At 46.2% G+C, this 26,608-nt stretch overlaps 2 protein-coding genes across 2 annotated transcripts; one reads left to right on the top strand and one right to left on the bottom strand.

The window, feature by feature from the left end:
* Positions 1-39: 39 nt before the first annotated feature.
* LOC119285121 (IRK-interacting protein-like) lies at positions 40-1,930 on the bottom strand. Its single transcript, XM_037564338.1, has 2 exons — positions 1,478-1,930; positions 40-1,386 (listed from the first exon to the last, which is right to left on the bottom strand). The coding sequence occupies exons 1-2, from the start codon at positions 1,520-1,522 to the stop codon at positions 118-120; spliced, it is 1,314 nt and encodes a 437-aa protein (XP_037420235.1). The 5' UTR covers positions 1,523-1,930; the 3' UTR covers positions 40-117.
* A 12,867-nt stretch (positions 1,931-14,797) lies between these two features.
* Positions 14,798-22,637, top strand: LOC119283425 (proline-rich protein 2-like). The gene is made up of 3 exons (XM_037562979.1): positions 14,798-14,892; positions 21,056-21,724; positions 21,897-22,637. The coding sequence occupies exons 1-3, from the start codon at positions 14,798-14,800 to the stop codon at positions 21,940-21,942; spliced, it is 810 nt and encodes a 269-aa protein (XP_037418876.1). The 3' UTR covers positions 21,943-22,637.
* Positions 22,638-26,608: the final 3,971 nt, after the last annotated feature.

The raw sequence follows: 26,608 nt of genomic DNA, 5'->3' as shown, positions 1-26,608 counted from the left end.
TCACGCTGAGCGCAGAAATGCTGTTCGAGAGCGGAATTAACACCCCATATTCACACATCAATTGAATGCAAGTCCTGTTTTTACCACACAAATAACCATCCTCGTGTCTTTTTTTGACTATACTCTGCTACTCTGACAGCTCTTCACCGCATCCGTACCACCACCATTCATATCGCTACAGCTACCGCCCAACCCCTCGCCGCCGTTGCCGCTGCTCCCGCCACCCATGTGGCCGCCGGCGCGGCCGTTGTTGTAGAAGCACACGACCTTGCACTTGACCACGCCGGCGCCGGCGACGTACACGTGGAACCCCGGCGCCACCATCATCTTCACGCTGGCCGGCTCCAGCCGCCCGGCGCGCGAGGCCGCGGCGTCCTCCATGAACCGCGAGTCGAAGCGCGCGCCGCGGTCCACGCGCACGACGGGCAGCGGCGGGTGCACGGACCGCGCCAGCAGGCGCACCCCCCACACGCCCTTGGCCGCCAGGAAGAAGGCCTGCAGCAGCGGCTCCGGCCAGGGCCGCGCGCGCGCCCACCCGAGGGAGGACACCACCTCGCTCATCTTGGCGTCGCAGAACCGGCTCAGCCCGTCGCTGTAGTGCTTCGTCCCGTGGACGAGCACCTCCTCCCAGGTCAGCGCCGCCACGGCGTGGTACGCCGCGAGGTTGGCCTCGCACCGGCCCGCCGGGTCCGCCGTGTGGACGTCGCCCTCGGTGTCCAGCTCGAAGTCCGCGTGGAAGGCGCGGTTGAGGAAGCTCTCGAGGTTGGGGCCGGGGCTCGCGGGGCTGCGCAGGTGCGTGGAGAGCGCGCGCGTGAGGTTCCGCACGGTGGCGCGCGCCGTGGAGACGGCGCGGAGGAAGGACTCGACGGGGAAGACGGCGGCGGCCGGCGTGGGGAGCACGCGGGCCTCGAGGCGCGCCAGCTTGAGCTCCAGCTCCGCGAGGGACTGCTTCAGTCGGGAGGTCTCCTCCACCGCGTCGTCCCGCGTCCGCGTGGCCGCGGCGAGCCGCCGCGAGAGGTCGGCCGCGGCCAGGCGCCACTGCTCGCCCTCACCCCCATCACCCTCCGAGGCCGACGTGGGAGACGGCGAGGAGCGCGGAGTGGAGCGTCGGGTGAGGGACACGAACAGCGAGCGGATGACGGCTCCCGGCGACGCCGGCGCCAGGGCGCGCTGCTTGAAGCGGCAGTCGGAGCAGGACACCGCCGCGACATACGCGGCCGAGTCGGCGGCGCCGCCCTCGCTCCTCCCCCGCCGCGGCGTCTTCTTGGCACCGCCGCCGCCGCCGTGGCCGTGGCCGTGCAGCGGCGTCGCGGAGTGGGCGTACTTCTGGTCCAGCTTCTCCGAGGCCGTCGTCGGGACACCACCATGCCGCTTGGTCTCGGACACCTGACGATTACAGCTTAGCATTGCAGCTCACAAGCTCACAAGCAACATACACACATCGCAAGGAGAAAAGGTAGAAGCAACGCGAGCTCACCGCAGAAGTGAAGGTAGGAGGGGAAGGGGACGGGGACGACACCATGGCTGCGGATCGAGCTCCGTCTACGAACAACAGCGACCTTTTGTTGGGCTGGGACTTGCGGCGGTCGGACGCTAGCGCAGGGATGGTGGCTGCTTTTGCCTCGCGGTGGTGCGGGCGGCTGCGGTGCGGTGTTGGTTGCCTCGCCTGCGTCTGTACTGTACGTGTACGTGTACGTGCGACGACGTCTTTTTTCGCAGTCTACTTCACGGGGAGGGGTGCTGAGGCAGGCAGGCAGGACGACGCGGGGCATGAATGCCGGTCAGTTCGGGTCGTTGGTGCGTTTAATGCCGCCCGCCTCCGTCTGGACCATCTCCCCCCTCTCTCTCGATTTATCCCCTCCTGCTCTCAGATTCTCCATTTGTTTTCCTTTTTGAAGCTCAGATTTTCCATTTGTGACATTGTGATGAGACGCGCGCCAGCCATCCCTCCCTCGGCTCCCTGGGTTCTGGAGGCAGAAAAGTAGTAAAAGGTTTTGCGTCGCCATGCTACGTCTGTCAGCTTCTCCCGCAGCCGCGCGAGCTCTAGCTCTAGCTCGTCCGTCCTCATAATCACTGGGGCGCAAATGCTCGTACGTATCATGAGTTTTTGGAGCGGCACATTAAGAGCGGTCGGCACGGCAGGTTGGGGAGGGAGGACACCATAAATCTGGACATCGACACGACCCGTCTGGACCGCCCCGCACGCTTCAACATGCCGTCAATGAATTGCGGATCGTGGCGCGACCCCGAGTCCCGTCTCCCGTGTGTGGAACTGAATGCGGTGGATTCCGTCCTCCCAGTCCGATGACATACAGTACTAGAGAGAGATATTACGAGGCTCCGATCAACCTTTTCCCGCGTCTTGTCACTCGCTGCGTCACTGCAGCTGCCGGTGACATGCGTGAATTCCTCCAGCGCTCCAGGCGAGGTGCTCCGTCTGAGATTAAAAAGTCAAAGAACGCATGCTCGTCTCAGGCTTCAGGTCTGCCGTCGTTAGTATCACTGCTCATAAGTTGCTATCGTGACGAAAAACTCTTCTGGAGCCACTGTGCCCACCACAGCAGTTTAGACCGATTTTGTCGAATAACTGGAGTGTAGTTTGCAGTAGTACCATTAGATTTGTGGGAGGAAGATTGCGACGGGGGAAGCGGTAGTTTTCGTGAATTAAACGAGCAGTGGACTTTGCAGGTGAGGCACCTCGGTTTGGACTGGTTCTTGCCGTGACGGCGTGACCTTGAAGGAGACAACACTGACCCGGTCCAAGAATCAGAGGGGGTTCATCTTAAATTTGAAGTTGACTGCACCATGAGTGACAGTCCATGACGGCACGAGATGATCCCTGGACGAGACGAGACAACACAGCGGGTTCGGGAATCAGGAGTCGTCCGCACGGCCGATTTCCGGATGCCGATTCACGACCCGTCTTCGGGGTATGGAAAGGCGGTGGTGGACCGTGGACGCAACACAACTGCATGCTGATGAACAACCTCATCAACCTCGCCTCTCCATCACCAATGCTCCCCTCCACATGCATGGCAAGGCGATGGGGACGTCGACCCTCTGCAAAGACGAGACGGAGATCGCTAACGCTGCACACGGATGGACAGCAAATACCACGGCAGTACCGGCCTGCTGGCACTATGCATGTATGCCCACAAGGCCACAACCACAACCACAATCGTCGCATCACATTATGCAGAGATAGCTACGGGCCACAGTACGCGCCGATCGACCCCGACCGACAACCGCGCGCCATGGCGCGCATCGCGATCCCGGTCGACCAGCTGCGAATTCAAGCCAGCAGATCGATCGGAATTCAAAGCGGCGACGAGATCCGAGAGAAATTAGTTGGCCGTGCCTGTGCCGCCCATCCCGTTTAACTGGAAGAGTGGAAGGCGCATGCCGCTCGCGACTGTGAGGTGAACCGACGTTTCCCCAAGCGCATGGGCTGCACAGCGAGGCGTGGTACCATGGCCACGCAGCCTCGGCATGGCCGCGCGGCGTACTGCACAGAGTCTGGTGTGGTCGATCGTAGTAGGCGCCAACCGAACCACCGGAGTTAATGATGTAAGTTGCGCGATCGGACAACGAGCATGCTTGCGGGGTTGCAGTCGCTCTGGAGCGGCACCGAACGACCGGTCGATCGACCACTGCTCGTTGATCCAGTAGCAGTCGAATGCGTGAGAATTCGGCAGCTCACGGGTGGTAGCGGAGTCCGGGGCGCCGGGTCCGACCGGGTAACCAAACCATGCAACTAGCTGGAGTTGGATAATTACTACTCCCTCCGTATTGTCAAAAGCGTTCTTATATTATAGAACGGAGGAAGTATAAGCCAAGCACGGCACAAAACCTGTGCGATCAGGGCGCATGGAATGTAGAACCACACGATCGGTCGATCAATCAATAATTTGAATTAGGAAACTGGCAAGCATGCATGCTCGACATGACATGCGTAAAGACGACATGAGACCATAAACAGTCATCAGCTAACATGTAGTATCATCCCAAAAACCCTTCCAAACCCACTACAGTCTATACAGTGTCCTCTACAAACTTCCTCCAAACTATACAGTGGGATGTATTGCTCGGGCACCATATACAGAACATGGGAAGAATAGTTAAAATCGGAAGCATGTTCGGGTATAATTCACCACCAACAACATACAGTCACAAACTGTGCATGTCTAGTCATTCAATAAATTTTGGACCTTGGAAGGCTCGCAACTAGCCCATCTCCTGGACTTCCTTTTTTATGAGAAGGCCAAATGCATATCGTAAGATTGTCCAACCCTCCCAAGACCATCCTTACAAAAGAAAGTAGCACACATGTCCTTGGATATATCGTTGTCGTCTTCCTCCTGCATTCACTGGTGGTCATGAGCAAAGCTCGATGCTACCTCTGAATCTCCAGAACATCCTCGGAACCAGGGAATGTTGTAGATGCATCAGCCGAGAAGTCACCGACACGAGCCAGAGGAAGTTGGTGACAATGAGCTGAAGATCGATTGTCGTCACAGAGAAGAAAGCAACGTGGAGGACCGTATAATCGACCCCGATATGCCCAGACATAATCGGGGAGGCCTGACCTCACTAGCTTCACGACGAAGCCGAACCTAATCATGCTTCGCCGAATGGAGAAGAAACCATAAGACCAAGACATGAAATGTTGTAGTCCACTCCGTCAAATGGCGATGTCGAAGACCACCTAGACAGAACAAAGACAAAAACAGGGCCCTAGATCTTGCCCTGACCAAAATTCCACACACCCTCCACCAACACCAATCAGCATCACCGAAATGAGGACATGACATGGAGAAATTATTTCAACCCACCGGTGACAGCATCGTCTCACCACGGTCGGCCAGCCACATAGATTGAACCCTAACCAATGCTAGGACGACGGACAATGGAAGCACCCAAAGGAGAGGGGAGCCAGCTAGCTAGACATACGGGGAGTCCCTGGTCACGTGTGTCCCTTGTGAGAGGAAAAACTAGCTAACTAGGGTTGTTTGTGGACGTGGGGCGGCGGGGCTACTAGAGTCGATGTCATTGCCGAAAATGTTGTCGGCAATGACTTTGACGGCGACAGGAGGTGTTAATTGTTGGAGAAAGAAAAAACGTGCATACGCAGAGCTTGCATGCCATTTTATTGATAGAAGAATTAGCAGAGTATATAGTGCGGGTACATGGACTACGCATGCATGAATTGGTGTGAAAAGATAACCGGAGCATAAGACACGGGGTGCTCATACAAGACTAACACTAGCCTAACTCTCCGACACCAAAGTAGCTAGGCCAATGACGCCAGCGTTGGCCCATTGCCAAGCATCCTCTTAGATGTCTGCACCAGGCGCGAGACTGACGGTCGTTGGTTATCAAAGATGCCACCATTGTGATGCTTCCAGAGCCACCAGACAGTGAGCACGATGAGGAAGAGAGGCCTCGTCGATGCACTAGTAGAGCTTGAGAGCTGGAGGTGGCCCACCGGTCAGCAAAAGGACATCATTGAACATGGTAGAGTGGAAATGGAACGACACTAGAAGAGCACCTCGTGCCACACTGGCGGGAGAAGGAGCAATCGACGAGAGGTGCTGCGGGACCTCAAAAACCTGGTCGCACAAGGAACATAATTCCTCATGTAGGAGTCTTCAGGGCTAGACAATCAGCAATCCAACATCTATCCTGGAGGGGGAGCCACGTGAAGACCTTGACTCGCAAGGGCGCCGACGTCTTCCAGGAGATCCGCCAAAAGGGGTCTGGGATCAAGCCGTAGAAGAGAGCAAGGTAGCATGATTTGGCCGAATAGAGACCAAAGTCCATCCGCCTCTAGAGTAGCTCACATGGGCTGTCAAAGAGGGAGAAGTGCCACAAGAGGCGCAAGAGTTCCATGAACTGCAACAGGGTAGCCGGTCCGAGTGCGATTTGGATGTCTCGAACCAAAGCACGACCTCGGAAGCCCCTAATGGGTTGTGCAGTGCCGATAATAACACCTGGGAAAGAGGGCAAAGATCAGAGGAGCGCTCTTCGAGATGGACCTCCCCTCAATCCAATGATCAGTCTAAAACCACCATAGGCTGTCATCTTGTAATGACCACAATGTAGATGGGCGAAAGATCTGACCGGCTTCGGGGCCGAAAGGGATGGTTAGAAAATGATAGGGGAAGAAGAGATATGCTTTTACACAGGATTGCCTACCGCGATAGAAAGTAGTTTTTCTAGAGGTGGGGGTACCTAATGGTGAAACATCCACGGTTGGTGTGGTTTTGGATATTGGTGTATATGTTTCACGTATAAGAAGCATGAATGAAATACATAGAGATATGTGTGCTCCCTCTGCATGCTTTTGTCAGCTTTTGTGGGGAGAGAGAAGGTGTGCAGAGAAGAATGGTTGGATGCATGTTAAATATTGTCCCTCTCCACATCAAAATATTTCATTTAATTTCATTGCAAAAATTTGAATGTCAGACACCTTTTGAATCGAAACTCTATTTCTATTTTTTTTGATATACTTTTGAATCTGTACCGAGAATATATTGAAAATAAGATTAATTATGGATACATTTGAACTAGTTTTAATTTTGCTAATTTCAAAAAACGGGATTTCACTCATCTCAAAAACATGACTTCACTCATTATAGAAAACCACTCATTAAAAAAATGATTTCACTCATTCCAAATAACAGATTTCAGGCATTTACAAAACGAAGTATGTATCTGGCAACCGTGTGGCAGATTGCAAAACGATCTACCGCATCCAGCGCCGTTAGATCTGGCAACCGCTCGATCTGCATCTCCTCCGTTCGCGACTCCTATGCCCGAGCGCCCAGGCATGGCGCCGCGAGCATGCATTGACCGGCCATCATCAGCTTCGATCGACCACCTGTTCCCTTGCACCCCACGAGCACCAGTGCCTCCTCAAGTCGCCGCCATAGCCTGCTGCTCCGACGAGCAGCTCCTTCCACGGCCAACACTCGCCGATGCAGGAGCTCCATCACCATCTCCATGGGATTCCTGCCTCCCCTGCAGCCCATTGACGACCAGGTCCTCCACATGTCTCGACCATAGTAGCCTCTGCTGCCTGCTGTTCTGCTGGCCGAGCTTCTAGCCACGGCCATAGGCTCCGGCGAGCGCCTCCAAAATAGGACACTTGCATCGATCTCCTTCATCTTTGAACAATAAGTTGCTTGCTCAACTAAAATGGATTCACAATGAAGAGATCTACAAATTTCATGTTGAAGTCCACGCGATTCGTAGACTAAATCAACAAGTATGATGGATAATTAGGAGTTCTTTGTGTTTGTGTTTTCAGTTTTCAGTTTTCACATACAGGTTTCGTTGGTTGGAGGTTGAAGACAACATTCTATGTGGGCTTCAGAGATAGAAAAGAGTTGGGCTGGGCCCAATGCTGGGTAGAGCCTAGTTAGAAAAACTTAATGTTGGCTAAAGAAAACATGTTCTGTGGGTTTTTTAGCTTCACTGGTGCATCATTTGTACTTCATTTTAAGACCTAACGACTTACGTATAAATATCATGCTATTTTTACCGAAGAAAGATTGATGTAGAAATATGCCCTCGGCAACTTCTATGTAAATATCATGATAATTTATATACAATTGATCTAATAATTTACATACAAACACCATGATAAATTTGACATAGAAAATTATTATTGAAAACAAACCCCGGTAACTCTATGCAAATAGCACGGTAATAATACGCACTGTAGACATGATAACTTGCACAAAAACACCGTGGTAATTTTGAACCAGGGAAAAAAGTTATTAGAAACATACCTCGCAGACCTAATAATTTTACCCGCAAACATCGTAGTAATTTTGACCCAAGGAAAAAAGTGATTGAGAAACATAACCACATTAACTTATGTGTAAATAAGATGATAATTTACGCTCCGCGGACTTGATAACATACATACAAACACCACAATAACTTTGACCCCAAGGGGTGTATTACAAATGTGCCACCTGTAATCTCTATGTAAATAACGTGGTAATATAAGCACTGCTTGACTGATAACTTACATACAAAACATGATGATAACTTTCTGACTCGGAAAACTTTTTGTTGAAAAACATATGCTCGCTAATTTGTGTGTAAATAGTACAGTAATATAAGTGTCACATACCCGATAATTTATGTACAGAACACCGCGGTTCCATTGATCAAACAGGAAAATGTTGTTTAAGAACATACCCTTGGTAACTTATGTGAAAATAGCATGGTAATATACGAATAAGCACCGCGGTAACATTTTTTGTGAAGGGCAAAAGTTGTTGAAAAACATACAATCGATAACTTGTGTGTAAGTGCCATGATAATATACGAACTGCAGATCTGATAACTTGGGTATAAACACCACGGTAACATTGACCAAAAGGAGGGAAAGGTGGTTGAAAAACATACCCTTGGTAAATTGTGTGCAAATAACATGTTAATACACAAACCGAAAAACTGATAACTTATGTACAAACACCGTGGTAATTTTTTTGGGGAAACACCGCGTTAATTTTTGACCTATTAGAAAAAATTATTGAAAAATTTACCCTAGTAACTAATGTGAAAATTGCATGATAATAGACGAAGTGAAACTTGATAACTGTATAAATATCGCGGTAATTTGAAACATAGGATGTAGTATGTCAAAACTTCATGTTTTTTGTCCTCTTTTTGTGTGCTATCAGGCTTCCTCTGAAAATCATAAGGTACACTCAAAACGTCGTGGTAACTTTCACGAAGGGGAAGGGGGTTGTTCAAACATACCCCCCCCCCCCCCGCCTCCGGCGCGCACTTTAAATTTTGTGCAAAATTACGATGTTGCACATGTTAAAGTTACTGTGATTTTCACGCTATAGTTAGCGACCTTCTCATGATACAGTTACCAGCTTTATCATGTCATTTTTTAACCAGGGGTGTTAATGTTTGAAATTATCAGCATGCACATGTCATAGTTATCATGCTGCTCGGCCAAAGTTATCAAGCCTAAAATTAAGCTTTTGGTTGACATGGTAGAAAGAAGAAGGGTTCAAATTCCGTTGTTTGCATACTATGGACAACAACTTAAGACGGGTGAGTTGGTTATTAGTCATAGTGGGCACGCATTAGACCTGGGTTCAAGTCCTCTTTTTAAGCACTTTATTATTTCTTTTTCTTCCCACCTAAATTAACTAGCATAAAACCGGGAGAGAGAAAAACCGTTTTGAAAATAAAAATCGGGAGGAAAAAAAAATCGGTGGAAGCCTCGTACGGGTGGTGTGGTAGTTTTGCTATCCATCACACGTGTGCCAAATATGACGGTCCTTTACCAAAATAGATTTCACTAATTTGTAAAAACAGATTTCCATCATTTCAATAAACTTATTTCACTTAATTCAAAAATATAATTTCACTCATTTAGAAAACTTATTTTACGCATTAAAAAACCATATTCAATATATTTTTTAAACTGATTGTAGTTTTTTTGAACCAACGACTTCTTTCAATTAAAAAATCACTAATTTTGAATAACATATTACAAGTCATGTTCCACATCTTCACACGCTGATGCACACATAGTTGAATTGAAGTGGAATTTGTTTCACATGTTGAAAAAAATTGTTTCACATTTTTTACATAATTAGTTTTACATATTAAAAAAATAGGTTTCACTTTTTTTGCGTGAAAACTTTCTAACTATTCATCCTCAATCATGGAGTACAACAAACACCAAAAATAATAAAACATACATCCAGATCTGTAGACCACCTAGCAACAACTCCCAGTACTAAAGCGAGCGGACGACGCGCCACCGTCATTGCCCCTCCCTCGCCGAAGCCGGGCAAAACTTGTTGCAGTAGACAGTCGAAAAGTCATCGTGCTAAGCCCCCATAGTACCAGCGCACCAGAACAACAACCGCCGCCGATGAAGAGTAGCATAGATCGGAAGGAACCAATCTAAAGACATACGAACGTAGACGAACGATGACTAGATCCGAGCAAATCCACCAAATATAGATCCGCCAGAGACACACATCCACACGTCCACCGATGATGCTACACGCACCACCGGAGGAGGGGGGCTAGGCGGGGAAAACTTTATTCCATCTTCAGGGAGCGGCCGCCATCTCGCCTTCCTGAGTAGGACACAACCCCTAACAAAACTCGAAAAAACATCTAAAAACAAAGCCCTCCTACCGACAAGGGCCGGGGTACACCACGCCCCCATGCCCTAAGGTCACCGGAGACGAGGTGGACCGACGACGGTGCTGGCGGAAGGCGGAGGAACCCTAAACATTTTTGGGAAAGGAGGCGCGTGTATTTTTTTTGAAAAAAATGAACACAAATTTCAATCATTTTACTCAATTCGTAAAAAAAGACACATGTTTCGGTTCTTTTACCATTTTAAGATTTCACTCATATCAAGGAAACATTCAATTAAAATTGATGTCCTTGTTTTAAAAACTATTCCATTCATTACAAAACACCGATTTCACTCGTTTTAAAAAACGACTTCATCCATGTCAAATAACAACGTTCACTGAAATAATCTGCACGAATCTTAATGCACATATATGATGGATTTCTCACCAGTAGGTAGCAGCACCGTTAGAAAGGTGTTTGCGTAACCAAGCGGTCAGCTTGATAAGCTACCTACAAAATTTTGCAATAAAAAGAAGGTGTTTGCGTAGAATGGCATGGATGGGCTCTGCACGCGGCTAGGTAGTAGGCCTACCAACCGGGGAAGCCAGCCGAACGTCGCCGTCTGGCTACGAGAACGGCACGCAGAGCATCCGCACGCACGGCCGGGCGCGGCGCATCCGTGCAATGCAAGCGGACGCGCAGCCGGCAGCCTACCCTGTAGCTCGTGCAGACCGGTGGCCCGGGAGCGGCGACACTGTAGGTGGTGGACTCGGCAGTGCATGCAGCGCCTGCGTGCGTCCGCGCCCGTGGTTGGTCGCCTGTGCGCGTGCCCCCGGCGCTGTCCTATCGCTCGCTCGCGCCGGTCCAAATCGGCAGATCGCTACCTGTTCACGGTTGTCCGCTCCGGACGCGCTCTCGCCCGGGCTCCGTCGGGTTGCCCGGACAGGCATCTAGCCACACGCTGGTCACTCTCACTCACCGGTGAGGCCCAGAACCAAAAGCTTTGGGCAAAGGAGGGCCACCCTTCACCTCGCGCATGGGCATGGGTGACGTAGGTTGATCTAGTTCACATGATTCACATCTACATCATGCCAGGTTTGCAGCGTCGTCGTCTTTTAAGGGCACGTACAATGATGCTATCTTAGGAATGCCACGTAGGATAAATGATAAGATGTAGGAGAGATAACTCATAAGAGAAGGCTTGTCTTCTCTTATTTAAGATAAGACAAGAGATGATCTTTTAGCACAATATGTCTCACCACATTTTTAGGATTGCTAGTTATTGAAGATAAGACTAAGAGATGACCCATTGTAGACATTTTTCTTTGTCATCTCTAAATTACATGTAAAACTTAAGATAAGACTATCTTATCAACCATTGTACATGCCCTAAGTACACGGGCGTGGATCGCGCTTTTGAAAAAACGTCCTCGGCCTGGCCCGCCCTGCACGGGTCGGGTTTGGGAAATGATTTGGTCAATGCAAGCTGATGGAAAGGGGTTAATAAACAAACATGAGTCAGCTGGAAGGAAGGAAAGCTGGCACCGCACATTGCATGCATGCGTGCGTGCATGCGGTTGGTTTGTCACGTCATGTGAGTGCGCGAATGACATGACACTGCCTGACGTCCAGGTCCTCGGTGCGAGCGTGAGGAACTAGACCCGCAGAACCGGCCGCATATGCTCGTTAGAGCATTTCCAGCCGTTGGCCTTTCAGGAGGCATAAAAATCGTTGTTTGGAGGCGAGTCGGTGGTAGAATCGGCTTTGGGGGTGATTGGGCATCCAGCTGTCGTCCCCAGGCGCCGATAACGGCCCATTTCTGGCCGCTTTTCGGTCCACTTTCGGTGAAAAATAGTCCGATATCGGCAAGAAACGACCCATATTTGACGTGGTTCGGCATTGAATTTTCAACATAAATTCATCACAAAAAATCAATTAGTTCAACAAAATAGTGCAACAACAAATAGTTCAATACAAATTATATAGTTCAACAAATAGAAACTCATATTTCATGACACGTCGAGCTAGGCAACGTCACCCTTAATCCTCCATAGGTGCTCCACCAGATCCTGCTGCAATTGATGATGCACCTGTGAGTCTCGGATCTCCTAACACATACTGAGGTAGGCAGTCCAGGTTGCCGGTAGCTGGTAATCAACTTCGGCTAGAGGACCCTGCTTGTAGTATGGTTCAGTGTCAAACACTAGCTCTTCCTGCTCGCTCTCGATGATCATGTTGTGCAAGATGATACAACAAGTCATGATCTCCCCCATTTGATCGTTTGACCAGGTCTGAGCAGGGTACCAGACAACAGCAAATCGAGATTAGAGCACACCAAATGTCCGCTCGACATCCTTCCTGCAAGCCTCCTGCACCTTGGCAAAGTGGGACTTCTTGCCTCCTCGCACAACATTTGAGATAGTCTTCACAAATGTAGACCATCTCGGATAGATGCCATCAGCTAGGTAGTACCTCTTGTTGTAGTGCCGCCCATTGACTTCGAAGTTCACCGGAGGAGAATGACCTTCAACAAGCTTGGCAAAGACAGGGGAGCACTGCAGCACGTTGATGTCATTGTGAGTTCTTGTCATACCAACGAAGGAGTGCCAAATCCAGAGGTCCTGTGTGGCCACAGCCTCAAGTACCACACTACAACCGCCTTTGACGCCTTTGTACATCCCCTGCCAAGCAAATGGACAGTTCTTCCATTTCCAATGCATGTAGTCGATGCTTTCAAGCATCCCAGGAAATCCTCTTGTTGCATTCTGTGCTAGGATCCGAGTAATGTCTTCCGCATTGGGTGTTCGCAAGTATTGCGGTCCAAACACTACCACCACTGCCCAACAGAACTTGTAGAAACACTCAATGGTGGTGGACTCGGCCATGCGCCCATAGTCGGCGAGTGAATCACCGGAAGCTCCGTATGCAAGCATCCTCATCGCTGTCGTGCACTTATGGATTGAGGTGAATCCAAGTTTGCCGGTGCAATCCTTCTTGCACTTGAAGTAGCTATCGAACTCCCAAATGGAATTCACAATCCTGAGGAAAAGCTTTCGGCTCATCCGATAACGGCGTCGAAATACTTTGTCGCCGTGTAGTGGAGCGTCCGCGAAGTAGTCGAAGTAGAGCATGCAGTAGCCTTCGAGACGATGCCGGTTCTTCGCTTTCATCCGGCCCGGCATCGAGCCACCTCGCCGTGGCTTTTGATTGCTCGCCAGCAGCCGATGAGAGCGGCGAGGACCATGAGATGTTCCTCTTCCTGGACGTCGGCCTCGGCTTCCTTCTCCAGCAGCGCGGTGAGCGCCTCCTCGTCGTCCGAGTCCATTGCCGAGGCAGGCAAATCGCCGAACACCTTGCGAGTGCGTACCCGCCGCTACACTGCCCCTACGCGGCCGGAACGCCGGGAAAATCGCCCGGCCGGTGCTGGAGAGGCTGCCTCGGCGAAACCTCTGCTCTTTTTCCGGCGAGGAATGGGCTATCTAGCGGTGGTCGGCACCGGGATCAGCTGACTGGCGGCCGAGCACGCGGGGGGTGGGAGGCGAATCTGGAAGACAGGCTTAACTTTTCGCCTGACAGTGTGGGCCAGACGTGCTTTTCCCTTGCGCCGGAGCCCCCGAGCGCCCCCAGTGCCCAGGGTTCGGCCTGCGACCGCCGGGCCCAAAAACGGGCCGAGCCGGCGGATTTCGACGTCCCGGGGGCGCGACTGGGGCGTTTTTTCGGCGCCGATGCGGAAAAAGTCGCCTGGGGGCCTGTTGGGGGTGCGGCTGGAGATGCTCTTATGCTCGGATTGCTAAATTTCGTATTTTAACCTCTTTCTCAAAAAAACTATTTGAGATCTGACCCTAGTTTGAAAAATATTTCGAGATCTGACCTTTTTGCTACCACCAGGGTCCATGGCGGTAGGGCATAATAGCCTACCGTCAAGGTCCCTGACGGTAGGGTTGCATGCCCTACCGCAAAACCCTCCTGAGTATTAAACACAGTGTGTGCTCGTGCCTACCGCCAAGCACCTTGGCGGTAGGATTGTACAGGCTATCGCCAGCCTGTTTGGCGGTAGGGTTGTTTCCTGCCGCCAAGGTCCCTGTCGGTAGGCTGTTACACCCTACCACCATGGACCCTGGCGGTAGCAAAAGGGTCAGATCTCTAAAAAATTCCAAACTAGTGACAGATCTTGAATAGGTTTCATAAAAGGGTCAAAACACGAAAATTTGCCCGCTTGGATCATCGAAGCCATCCAACAAATTCTGTATCGGTCCGCAATGCGGTTTAGGCATACGTTTTTCGCAAACCGGAGACAAACGCGGGAGCATTGCGGGAGTCCAAACAACAAACACGTAGGACTCTGACACCCCCGACCCACCAAAAACTCTTTTCAGACCCCGCGCCTCCATCCTCCCCATTTTCTCCTCTTCCTTCTTTCTCTCTTACCTTCGCCGCCGCTCCACCACCCTTGGCCGCCACGCCACACCCCTGCCAAAACTCCACGTCTCCATCATCTCCAAGTTCCAGCCCGACTCCAACCCACTTCTTATCCATTGACATTCAACCCATGTCCTCCAACCGCCCCGCCAAGTACCATTCGCTACTGCTATACTCACCATATCCGGAAACTGTTCAATGAATTGCCGGAGCTAAAAACAATTTTCCCTTCTTTGTTCTAGCAATGGATTCTGATTTGGAGTACATATACGAGCACTATGTTGAGTCATCCGACGGCTCGTCCGAGGAGGAGGAGTATTCAGATGAGACGGCGATGATGTAGGTGGTCATTCAAGATGCAGAGCATGCAGAGGAGCATGTTCTCAATTTCAAGGGCTCGATCAAGGGTCAATCGAGTGCTTAAAAGCAACATGGCGCGCGGCCATTTGACACTGATGGCCGACTACTTTGCCCCAGATGCACTCTTGCTGACCATTTTCGTCGGTGTTTTCGGATGCGCAAGACTATCTTCGATCGTTTGTACCATGGTGTACGATCCTATGATCACTAGTTCGTCTTGAAGAAGGACGCCGTGGGAACGATCGACTTCTCTGGTTACAAGAAGTGCACGGCCGCACTAAGAATGCTTGCATATGGCACAACCATTAATTCATGGGACGAGTACCTACGGATGTTTGAGAGCACATGCGGAGATGCCATGGTCACAAGTTTACAACGATCATGGTCGAGGTGTTCGGGCCTCGGTACCTGAGAGAACCAACTGTGGTAGACACCGAGAGCTCTTGGCAATCTCAGAAGCAAGAGGGTGGCCAAATTTGCTTAGATCTCTTGACTGCATGCATTGGAAATGGAAGAACTGCTGGAAGGCTTTACAAGGGCAATATGAGGGTCATGTTAAGAAGCCCACTGATGACCCACAAGTATATGAGATCGATTGTAGCCTTTTCGATAAGAGAGTCGAACCCAACGAGGAGCAGAAGGAAATGACAAGTGGTTTTCAGTAAGGTAATGTCTGCAAGCGCTGAAATTATAAGTAACAGAGTAGTTTGATAGCAAGATAATTTGTAATAAGCAAGTAACGATACTACTAACAAAAGTGCAGCAAGGTAGCCCAATACTTTTGAGGCTAAGGACATGCCAAAACGGTCTCTTATAATAAGCAAAGCGTTCTTGAGGGTACACGGGAATTTCATCTAGTCACTTTCATCATGTTGGTTCGATTCATGTTCGCTACTTTGATAATTTGATATGTGGGTGGACCGGTGCTTAGGTGTTGTTCTTACTTGAACAAACCTCCTACTTATGATTAACCCCCTCGCAAGCATCCACAACTACGAAAAAAATATTAAGAATAAATTCTAACCATAGCATTGAACTTTTGGATTCAATCGGCCCCTTACGGAATAGCACATAAACTAGGGTTTAAGCTTCTGTCACTCTCACAACCCATCATCTAATTACTACTTCACAATGCATTCCCTTAGGCCCAAATATGGTGAAGTGTCATGTAGTCGAAGTTCACATGACAACACTAAGGGAATCACAACATACACACTATCAAAATATCGAACACATATCAAGTTCACATGATTACTTGCAACAAGATTTCTCCCGTGACCTCAAGAACAAAAGGAACTACTCACAAGTGATAAACATGCTCATGATCAGAGGGGTATTAAATAGCATATTGGATCTGAACATATAATCTTCCACCAAATAAACCATATAGTAATCAACTACAAGATGTAATCAACACTACTAGTCACCCACAAGTACCAATCTGAGGTTCCGGTACAAAGATTGAACACAAGAGATGAACTAGGGTTTGAGAGGAGATGGTGCTGTTGAAGATGTTGATGGAGATTGCCCTCCCCAAGATGGGAGAGTTGTTGGTGATGATGATGACGATGACTTTCCCCTCCGGGAGGGAAGCTCCCTCAGCGGAATCACTCCGCCGAAGGGCAAAAGTGCTCGTGCCCAAGTTCCGCCTCGAGACGGCGGTGTTCCTCCCGAAAGTCCTCTCCTTATTTTCTAGGTCAAATTGACTTATATACCAGAGGATGGGCACCAGAGGTGGGCTGGGCTAAGCACAACCCACCAGGGCGTGCATGGGGGCCAGGCGCGCCCTGGTGTCTTGTGCTCACCAGGTGGCCCCCCTCCGGTAGTTATTTGCTCCGGTATTTCATATTTATTCCATAAAAATTCCCCGTGAAGTTTCAGCTCATTTGGAGTTGTGCATAATAGGTAGCCTAATGTAGCTTTTTTAGGTCCAGATCCCCAGCTGCCGGAATTCTCCCTATTTGTGTGTACCTTGCATATTATGAGAGAAAAGGCATTAGAATTACTCCAAAAAGCATTATTATCTATAAAAACATTATAAATAATAGTAGTAAACACGATGCAAAATGGACGTATCAACTCCCCCAAGCTTAGACCTCGCTTGTCCTGAAGCGAAACCGAAATCGAAAAACATGTCCACATGCTTAGAGAGAGAGAGAGAGGTGTCGATAAAAACAAAATACGGACATAGAAACATCATGTAAATTATTGTAACAGCAACAAACTTAAACATAAAAAATTTATCATAGACTTCTCATGAATAAGTAACAATTCATCACAACAATGAAGTATAAAGCATAAACTCTATTGGAAACCAACAAACTATGTTCTCAGTCAACTTTGCAACTACAATTCATCATCTTTTCAAGAAGGGTCACGTATCTGAGCCTTTAGAAAAGCCCACATACTCATTAGTCTTATATGATTGCTAACACTCACCGCATACACATGAGCAAAACGTTTCAACCGGACACATAGAAAGATATAGGGGCTTATAGTTTCGCCTCCCAACGCATTCACCTCAAGGGTGATGTCAACAATAATAACTCATGCTACCCACATCCAACTGGATATATGTGCCTAGATCTTTCCTCACCACATGATGCTTGCCAAAAGAGAAAAAAATAAAAAGGAATAGAGAGAAAAACTTTGACTCTTGCATGAAAGTAATTACATAAAAAGTAAAATATAGTCCCTTCACAGAGGGAAGCAGAGGTTGCCATGCGCTTTTTATTTGTATACTCAATCCCTTACTACAAGATAACGTCACGTTATATTGCCCCTTATGATGGCAACCTTTATTATGTAGTCTGTCACTTTTATTCTTTGCCATCACAAGTTCATACAACGCTCAATTTTCTCTTACACTACATGATCTAACACTTTCAGAAGCAATTTTTATTGCCTTATTGCACCGATGACAACTTACTTGAAGGATCTTACTCAATCCTTAGGTAGGTATGGTGGACTCTTGAAAATAAGATTTGGGTTTATGGGTTTTTGGATGCATAAGTAGTATCTCTACTTGGTGCGAAATTTTTGGTTAGCAAAGATGGGGGGAAAGAACCACATGTTAAAGGATCTATAAAAATATAACTTCTATTTAAATATGAACAAACATAAATCATTACGTTGTCTTGCTTGTCCAACGTCAACAATTTTGGCATATAATATTTTTATGGGGGCTCACAGTCACAAAACATTTCCAAGATAGTGTATTTGCATGTGAATCTTCTCTTCCCTTATTTCATGAATTGCATCATTGACCAATGCTATGTTTGTCAATCTCCAATAATTTTTTTGACTTATACTTTTCTTTATGTGATGTCATTACTTACCATAAGATTAATATATGATCTTTTTCATTTATTTCCTTTCTTTTTATTAGAAGAAGAAGATAAAGAAAGCAAAACTCAAACTAAACTTTATTATATATCTCGCACACGATTACAAAGATAGATCACTAAGCAAACTCTTAAAAAGAAAGGATCGAACTAAACTTTTATTCATCTAAAGCAAAAGATAACTATGCATGGATCAAACTAAGATAAGTAAAGGCAAAAGATAGTGAAGGTGATACGATACCGAGGAACCTCCCCCAAGCTTGGCACAAGCCAAGGGGAGTGCCCATACCCGATACTCAATTTTCTTTTGGTGATGAAAAAGGAGGTGGTGGTGATGGAGTGGTAGCGAGCTTGTCCTTCATGATCAAGAGATTCTCCAATATACAGATGACGCTCCGGAGGGCGATGATGTGCTCTTGCAACAAAATATTTTCACGGGTGAGATATTTATTTTGCACATGAACCGTTTCAATTATCCAGAAGGCTTCAATCTCAGTGGGGGTAAGATGAGCATAGTAAGGCTTAAGGATATCTTCTTCTTCCTCCTCGGTCGGCAGGGTTGGCTCGACTACCGACGCTTGGTCTTCAATGGCCTCCTTGCTCTTGGCACCTTCGAGAGGTTCCTCGGGCCCCTCTCTCTTCAGCTCGATCTTCATCAACCAAGCATCCTCTTCTATGTTGTTGGAGGAGGGAGAAGACATGATGCCTGGCTTAGCAGATCTGACTGAAAACAGCGAGAAAAGAAAGTAGAAGATTTCTCTGTGATACGGTGGTCAATAGGTTCGGGGGTATATAAAGATTTTTATCTTGGGAAACAAGCAAACGGAAGAAAAACTGAGTCCGGAAGGTACCCGAGGTGGGCACAACCCACCTGGGCGCGCCTGGCTTATGCCCACTGATGTCTACTACGCAACTTTATTCTTGTAGACTCGTGTTGTGCCTCCAAGTGCAGAGTTTTGTAGGACAGTAGCAATTTTCCCTCAAGTGGATGACCTAAGTTTTATCAATCCATGGGAGGTGTAGGATGAAGATGGTCTCTCTCAAACAACCCTGCAACCAAATACAAGAAATCTCTTGTGTCCCCAACTGATGACCCACAAGTGTAGGGGATCTATCGTAGCCTTTTCGATAAGTAAGAGTGTCGAACCCAACGAGGAGCAGAAGGAAATGATAAGCATTTTTCAGCAAGGTATTCTCTGCAAGCACTGAAATTATCGGTAACAAATAGTTTTGTGATAAGGTAATTTGTAACGAGTAGCAAGTAATAAAAGTAAATAAGGTGCATCAAGGTGGCCCAATCCTTTTTGTAGCAAAGGACAAGCCTGGACAAACTCTTATATGAAGGAAAGCGCTCCCGAGGACACATGGGAATTATCGTCAAACTAGTTTTCATCACGTTCGTATGATTTGCGTTCGGTACTTTGATAATTTGATATGTGGGTGGACCGGTGCTTGGGTACTGTCCTTACCTGGACAAGCATCCCACTTATGATTAACCCCCATTGCAAGCATCCGCAACTACAATAGAAGTATTAAGGTAAACCTAACCATAGCATGAAACATATGGATCCAAATCAGCCCCTTACGAAGCAACTCATAAACTAGGGTTTAAGCTTCTGTCACTCTAGCAACCCATAATCTACTTATTACTTCCCAATGCCTCCCTCTAGGCCCAAACAATGGTGAAGTGTCATGTAGTCGACGTTCACATGACACCACTAGAGGGATGACAACATACATCTCATCAGAATATCGAACGAATACCAAATTCACATGACTACTTATAGCAAGACTTCTCCCATGTCCTCAGGAACAAACGTAACTACTCACAAAGCATATTCATGTTCATAATCAAAGGGGTATTAATATGCATAATGGATCTGAACATATGATGTTCCACCAAGTAAATCAACTAGCATCAACTACAAGGAGTAATCAACACTACTAGCAACCCACAGGTACCAATCTGAGGTTTGGATACAAAGATTGGATACAAGAGATGAACTAGGGTTTGAGATGAGAAGGTGCTGGTGAAGATGTTGATGGAAATTGACCCCCTCCCGATGAGAGGATCGTTGGTGATGATTTCCCCCTCCCGGAGGGAAGTTTCCCCGGCAGAACAGCTCTACCGGAGTTCTAGATTGGTTCCGCCAAGGTCCCGCCTCGTGGCGGTGGAGTTTCTTCCTGAAAGCTTGCTTACGATTTTTTCCTCGACGAAAGACTCCATATAGCCAAAGATGGGCATCGGAGGGCCACTAGGGGCCCACGAGGCAGGGGGCGCGCCCAAGGGGGTAGGGCGCGTCCCCACCCTCGTGGCCAGGGTGTGGGTCCCTTCTGGTACTTTCTTTGCTCAGTATTTTTTAATAATTCCAAAAATGACTTTCGTGAAGTTTCAGGACTTTTGGAGCTGTGCAGAATAGGTCTCTAATATTTGCTCCTTTTCCAGCCCAGTATTCCAGCTGCCGGCATTCTCCTTCTTCATGTAAACCTTATAAAATAAGAGAGAATATGCATACGTATTGTGACGTAACGTGTAATAACAGCCCATAATGCAATAAATATCAATATAAAAGCACGATGCAAAATGGACGTATCAACTCCCCCAAGCTTAGACCTCGCTTGTCTTCAAGCGAAAGCCGACATCGAAAAATATGTCCACATGTTTTGAGATAGTGGCGTCGATAAAAATAAAATACAGACATCAGGGCATCATGATCATTCTTAAAACATCAATATATATATATATAGGACAGCACTATTCTAATCCCAGGATTAGAATAACTATTTGGATCACGGAGCGGGCCGACGCGATGTTTCCGAACTCTCGAACCGGTACCAAAGGAAAAAAAATCAGCTCGATTCCTCCCCACCGCACCTCCTCTGCCCACGATTCCTTCCTCCCGCACGAAGCCCCACCGTCCCTCGGATCCGGCCGGCGCGCCGCCACCGGCCACCCTGCCGCCACCGTCCCACGGATCCAACCGCCGCGCCGCCATCGGCCACCCTGCCACCACCGTTCCCCAGATCCGGCCGCCGCACCGCCCCACCGTGGGATCCGACCGCCACGACAACCACACCAATCCTTCATCGCCCACTGGTACAACGCCCAAAGCACGAAGATTCCCGTCGCCGCTGACCCTCCGGCGAACTTCTCTGCCACCTCGCCTTGGACCTCTCACTGCTGGTAACCTGCTCCGACGACCTTTGCCAACCTACTTCACCGCCGCGGGCATGACTCCCCACTCCTCCCACACTGCAATACAGCACGGCTCGCCCCACGGTCCTTTCGTCCCCGACGCCCCTCCATGTTCGCTGCCGAGATGCCACCTCCAGGTCTGCTTCTTAGGATCCATCGTCTGGTCTTGGGAGTATTTCAACGCAGTCTGTTGTCGAGGGGGGCTGCGGCTACGTTCCCAGCTGATGAGCGGTACTGCTGTACTTCCTCAAGATCCATGCTGTTGTAGCCTGTAGGTAACATCACAATTCTGCGTCTTCAAGCTGTTTTTTCTGAATAAAGGCTCTAGACTAGTTCATGGTGAGAAATTGGTTGTATTCCGTTGCTCTTGTTCCTGTGTGAGTGTCGGTAATGTAAAAAATAATTAACTTCAAATAATGGATGCGTGAAAGTTCATTGTGCAGGGAAACTACAGGAATTCACTGCTACTTTTACATATTGGATCTGTGATGGGCATCCTCACAGTGTGCCGCTGTGCGAGGAGGATGCAGCTAGGCGAGCATCTCGAGCTACAGAGCACCCTCCTTCCCCCGGACCCCTTCCTTCCTCTGCTCCAACTGGTCGACAACAGCTACTCCACCTGCACCAAACGTCGTCGCTCCTTCATCTCCTGCGACCTCGCGCAGCCTGCTGCCATCCCGACCAAAGCTGAGTGAGAGAAGTTTGACCTGACCACCGCTTCAGTTCGATGTTTCTTTCTTTTTGAAAACAGCTTCAATTCGATGTGTGCATGCTCATGTGTGTTTATGTGTGTATGTGCTCGCATGCTGAAGTGTTGCTGCTGCTAGCTTTGGCATTTAGATATTACAACACATATGAAGTTGCTGCTTCTAGCTTTGGTGTTTAGATACATGATGAAGTTGCTGCTGCTAGCTTTGGTGTTCACACACTACAACACGGGTGGAGCCACCGAGAGGAATGGATTATAGCAAAACATGTGGTATAAATACATTCACAGATAATTTAGTGGCCCCTGGCTAGTTCAAGCTAGGAAAAGAGACTTTTATCTTTTCAGCTGTGTTTAGCATTAGGGTGTCTATGTGCATACAGAAAAATGGATACAGAGAATGCTATGTTTGTCTTGTACTACTCTTGTACTACTGTACTTAAATTTTTATTTGTGAAGGTCAAAATGTTGTGTTTGAGAAAGTCAAGTGTGTTATGTATCTCAGCAAGTTCAAAAAAAATTAAAACATGCAATGAAAACCATGGGAGATTTGCCCCGGTAGCCTACTCCAAAATTTCCTCTCAAAGTTGGTTGTTTCTGTACGATGGTTTCACCTGATGTATCAGTTCATCTGTAGAAAAAGGAGCATTGTAGGTGTCAACTCCACTCACTGTTGGAATATAAAAAACGGCTAGATCTTGGTGCACCAAAAGAATAAACAGAGAGAAGAAGTAAAGGATAGAAAAAAAAAGACGGAAACCAATGATGTAGGGATAAGAAGGAACACGTGGCTGGGAGTAAAAAAGCTTGGGCAAGAGCGGTTGTGAGCTAGCTCCCTGGTCACACTTTTGTTTCTTTTTTGTATTCGTTCCTAGCTACTACTTCTAGACCACATTTTTCTATTGTAAAATGGAAAGCAAAAAGATCAGAGTGAGAAAGAGAACATGTGACAGAGAATTAAAAAAATGTGTAGCATTACTCCACGTCATTTGCATTAGGCCCATTTGGGCTAGTGTGTTTTCTAAAAGTACGTGTTTATCTTTAAGAATATTGCGCATGATAATTTAAAACTTTGCACCTATATCGGTAAAATTTGTAAAAAAAATGGATTCTTCCCGTTTCTAAAATAACACAGAGGTTCAAAACTAAAAATAACAAAGAAGTTCAAATATTTATTACGAAGAAAGAAAGTCAAATAAAAAACAAAGAACGTCATTTTTTTATAAAAATGGGTTTTCCTATTTCCAAAAAAACTTAGAAGTTCAAACTTTAAAAAAGTAGAAGTTCAGTGTCTATTAACAAAGCAAGAAGGTCAAATTAAAAGAGCAGAGTAGTTCATTTTTTATATAAAAAGGGGTTTCCCCATTTCTAGAAAATGTAGGTGTAGGACCCTAGATCCCGAGCGCCGCCGCGGCCTCCCGCGCCATGCCGAGCCTCCTCCTCCCTTAGCCACGTTGGCGACACGAATCAAACTATATTTTCTCATGTAGAACGAAGAAAGAACAGAGAAGAGAAGGAAGTTCGATGTATACAGTAAATTATTGAGATTTTTTCATTACTAAAAGGAAAATAAAACCTAAAAAGGTGATTTTATCGTTAAAAAAACTAGAAGTTCAAATACACATAGCGAAGCGGTTCAATGCTTATTACTACATTAGGATTTTTTTCAGTTACTAAAAGAATAACCCAAGAAGGCCAAAAAAAAATAGAGCAGCTCAAAATTTATAGAGAAAAAGAATGGAATTTCCCCGTTCTAAAAAAATCCTAGAGGTTCAAATTTAAATCACAAAGAAGTACAATGTTTATTACAATACTAAGAAGGTCAAATTAAAAAAAACCAAGCCATTCAAAAAGTTTATAAAAACCGATTTCCCTCTTTTCAAAAAGATCAAGAAGTTCAAATTTAAATAATCGAGCGGTTTGATATTTATTCCATAAATAGGACTTTTCCCTTTACTAATGAATAACACCAAGTAGTCCTAATTAGAAAATGAAGCCATTTGATGTTTACCAAAAACTCAGATTTTCCCAATACTAAAGATCAAAACCAAGAAGTTCAATTTTAAAAACCGGAGCAATTCAACATATATAAAAAACTCAGGTTTTCTCGTTACTAATGAATAAAACCAAGAAGTTCAATTAAAAAAGGAGGAGTAGTTTAATATTTGTTGAAATAAAATCTGATTTTTCGAGTTATTAAAAATAAAACCAATAAGTTCAATTCGAAATAATAAAGAAGTTCAATGTTTCTAAAAAACTCCAATTTTCACAGTTCTAAAAACTCTTACCTGTTGAAAGAAGTTCATAGTGAAAACAACGAGAAGTTCATGTACTACAAGTAATTCATTTCAGGGGAGAATAAAGTATAGAAAAATAAAAGCTTAAAAATTTGTTGAAAGAAGTCCAAGTGCTCTGTCCGGAGAAGTTCAAAAATTCTTGCGAGAGAGGTTCACCTTATATTTCCATGTTCGGTTTTTTCCTTATAAAAATGGAATACAATTTTTTACTCAAAATATATAAAGGTGAAGTTCAAATTGAAATAAGAAAGAAGTTCAGAGTTTATTAAAACCTAGGATTTACATGTTCAAAAAATAAAAACACAATGCCATTTTTTGCACTTTAAAAACAACTGATAAACAAAAAAAGGTTGCTAGAAGTTCAAGTGCTCGGCGAGGAAAAGTTTTAAAAATTCTTGTGAGAGAGGTTCACAGTGTATTTAGATGTCTAAAAATACATAAAAAATATGTTGTTTTTTGTGTTTTAAAATGATTCTCTCAAACCAGAGAGAAGTTCAAAGTGATAACAACCGGAAGTTCACGTATTACATGGTGTGTAAGTTCAAGTCCTCGGTCGGAGAAAGTTAAAAAATTATTGTGAGAGACGTTTTTACAAAAGGAATATTATTTGTGTAACACTAACAAATGGATGAGAAAATTGCAAACAAAAATACGTCACAGAAGTTCAACGTGAAAACAGCAGGAAGTTCGACTACTACGCTGAATGAATTTAAATGAAAAACTTTTAAAATCACCGTGAGTATGAAAAGATGATCAACACGGGAAACTTGCGTGCTTACATCAGCTTTCCATCGGTATATCACCTGCTCAATTCCGGTGAATGGATGCAGAGTTACGAGTAGTGGATGGAGACCTACAAGCAAAAAAAATCACATGAAAAACAGAGTGAAGTTCAGGTACACGCGCCGAGAAGTTCAGTTTCTTCACGCGGTGCATTTTCGAAGAATCTGTTTCGCGATAAAGGCAGAACGCATGATCCCGCCATTTTCTAAATTACTTGAAAACGGCTAGGAATCAGAGAAAACCATCAACATGAAAAAGTTTCGCATTTTCCGTAGCTTTTCAACGGTATATTATTTGCCCCATTCCGATAAAGTTTGTAGAAATTACGGCGAAAATATGTTTTTCGCCATTTTCGAAACTGACTTAAAATCGTAAAGAATTGAGAGAAACAATACATACCAAAAAGTTTCGCATTTGTTTAAGCTTTCCAACGCCATATCATTTGCTGCATTCGGACGCACGGTTAAAAAATTAGCTCAAAAATACGAACTCGGTAGGACTTAGACCATTTTCTAAATTACTTTTAAACCATTCAAAATTAGAAAAAAACTTTCAAGATGAAAAAGTAGCGCATTTTCATAAGATTTCCAACGCCGTATCATATGCCTCCATTGGATTAGCCGTTTAGAAATGACATCGAAAAAACGAACTTAGCTGTTCAGTTTACGTAATTTTACGTTTTTTCAAATTACTCTTTAACCACAGGGAGTTAGAGAAAACTTTCAACATGTGGAAGGAGCGGTTTTGCAGCAGCTTTCCAACGCCATATTATATGCCTCATTCCGATAAACGGTTTAGAAATGCAATCGAAAATACGATTCACGTTTTTTGTGCGAAGAAAAAATGGTTCTCAAAACTGCTCTTAAATCGCTTATATTTTGCCAAAAATTTAAATTGGGTCATGATATTGGTGTCCATAGCTTTCCAACGGTATATCGCAAGCCCCATTTGGGCAATGTTGGCAGAAGTTCAACCTAGTTCATAGGGAAGTTCAACGTACTACTAGCGGGGCAGGTCAGGTTGTGATCAGAATAGTGTTTATGTATATATATGATCTCTTATGCTAAAGTAACAATTCAATCACAATTTCAAGTATGAACCATAAACTTCATTGAGAATCAACAAACTCTAATCTCAGTCATTGAGGCAATTGCAATTTATCATAACATAGGAAAAAGTCAATATAAGAGCTTTTCAGCAGGTCCACATACTTAACTATCATTTAGTCTTTCACAATTGCTAACACTCACGCAATATTTATGGGTATGAAGTTTTAATCGGACATAGATAAAGATAGGGGCTTATAGTTTTGCCTCCCAATGTTTTACCTCAAGGGTAATGTCAACAATAATAGTTCATGAAAACTCAC

The sequence above is a fragment of the Triticum dicoccoides genome, chromosome 4A (genome assembly GCF_002162155.2).
Source record: "Triticum dicoccoides isolate Atlit2015 ecotype Zavitan chromosome 4A, WEW_v2.0, whole genome shotgun sequence".
Lineage (NCBI taxonomy): Eukaryota > Viridiplantae > Streptophyta > Magnoliopsida > Poales > Poaceae > Triticum > Triticum dicoccoides.
The sequence above is the reverse complement of the archived record's forward strand: the minus strand, read 5'-3'. Positions and strand labels throughout refer to the sequence as shown.

Bases quoted from the DNA above. Each gene is read 5' to 3' on its own strand.
- LOC119285121 (XM_037564338.1), bottom strand. From the start codon at position 1,522: ATGGTGTCGTCCCCGTCCCCTTCCCCTCCTACCTTCACTTCTGCG. The intron at 1,387-1,477 runs GTGAGCTCGCGT...TGTAATCGTCAG, and splicing joins CTCCTACCTTCACTTCTGCG to GTGTCCGAGACCAAGCGGCA.
- LOC119283425 (XM_037562979.1), top strand. From the start codon at position 14,798: ATGGATTCTGATTTGGAGTACATATACGAGCACTATGTTGAGTCATCC. The intron at 14,893-21,055 runs GTAGGTGGTCAT...TGGATCACGGAG, and splicing joins TCAGATGAGACGGCGATGAT to CGGGCCGACGCGATGTTTCC. The intron at 21,725-21,896 runs GTAGGTAACATC...TTCATTGTGCAG, and splicing joins GATCCATGCTGTTGTAGCCT to GGAAACTACAGGAATTCACT.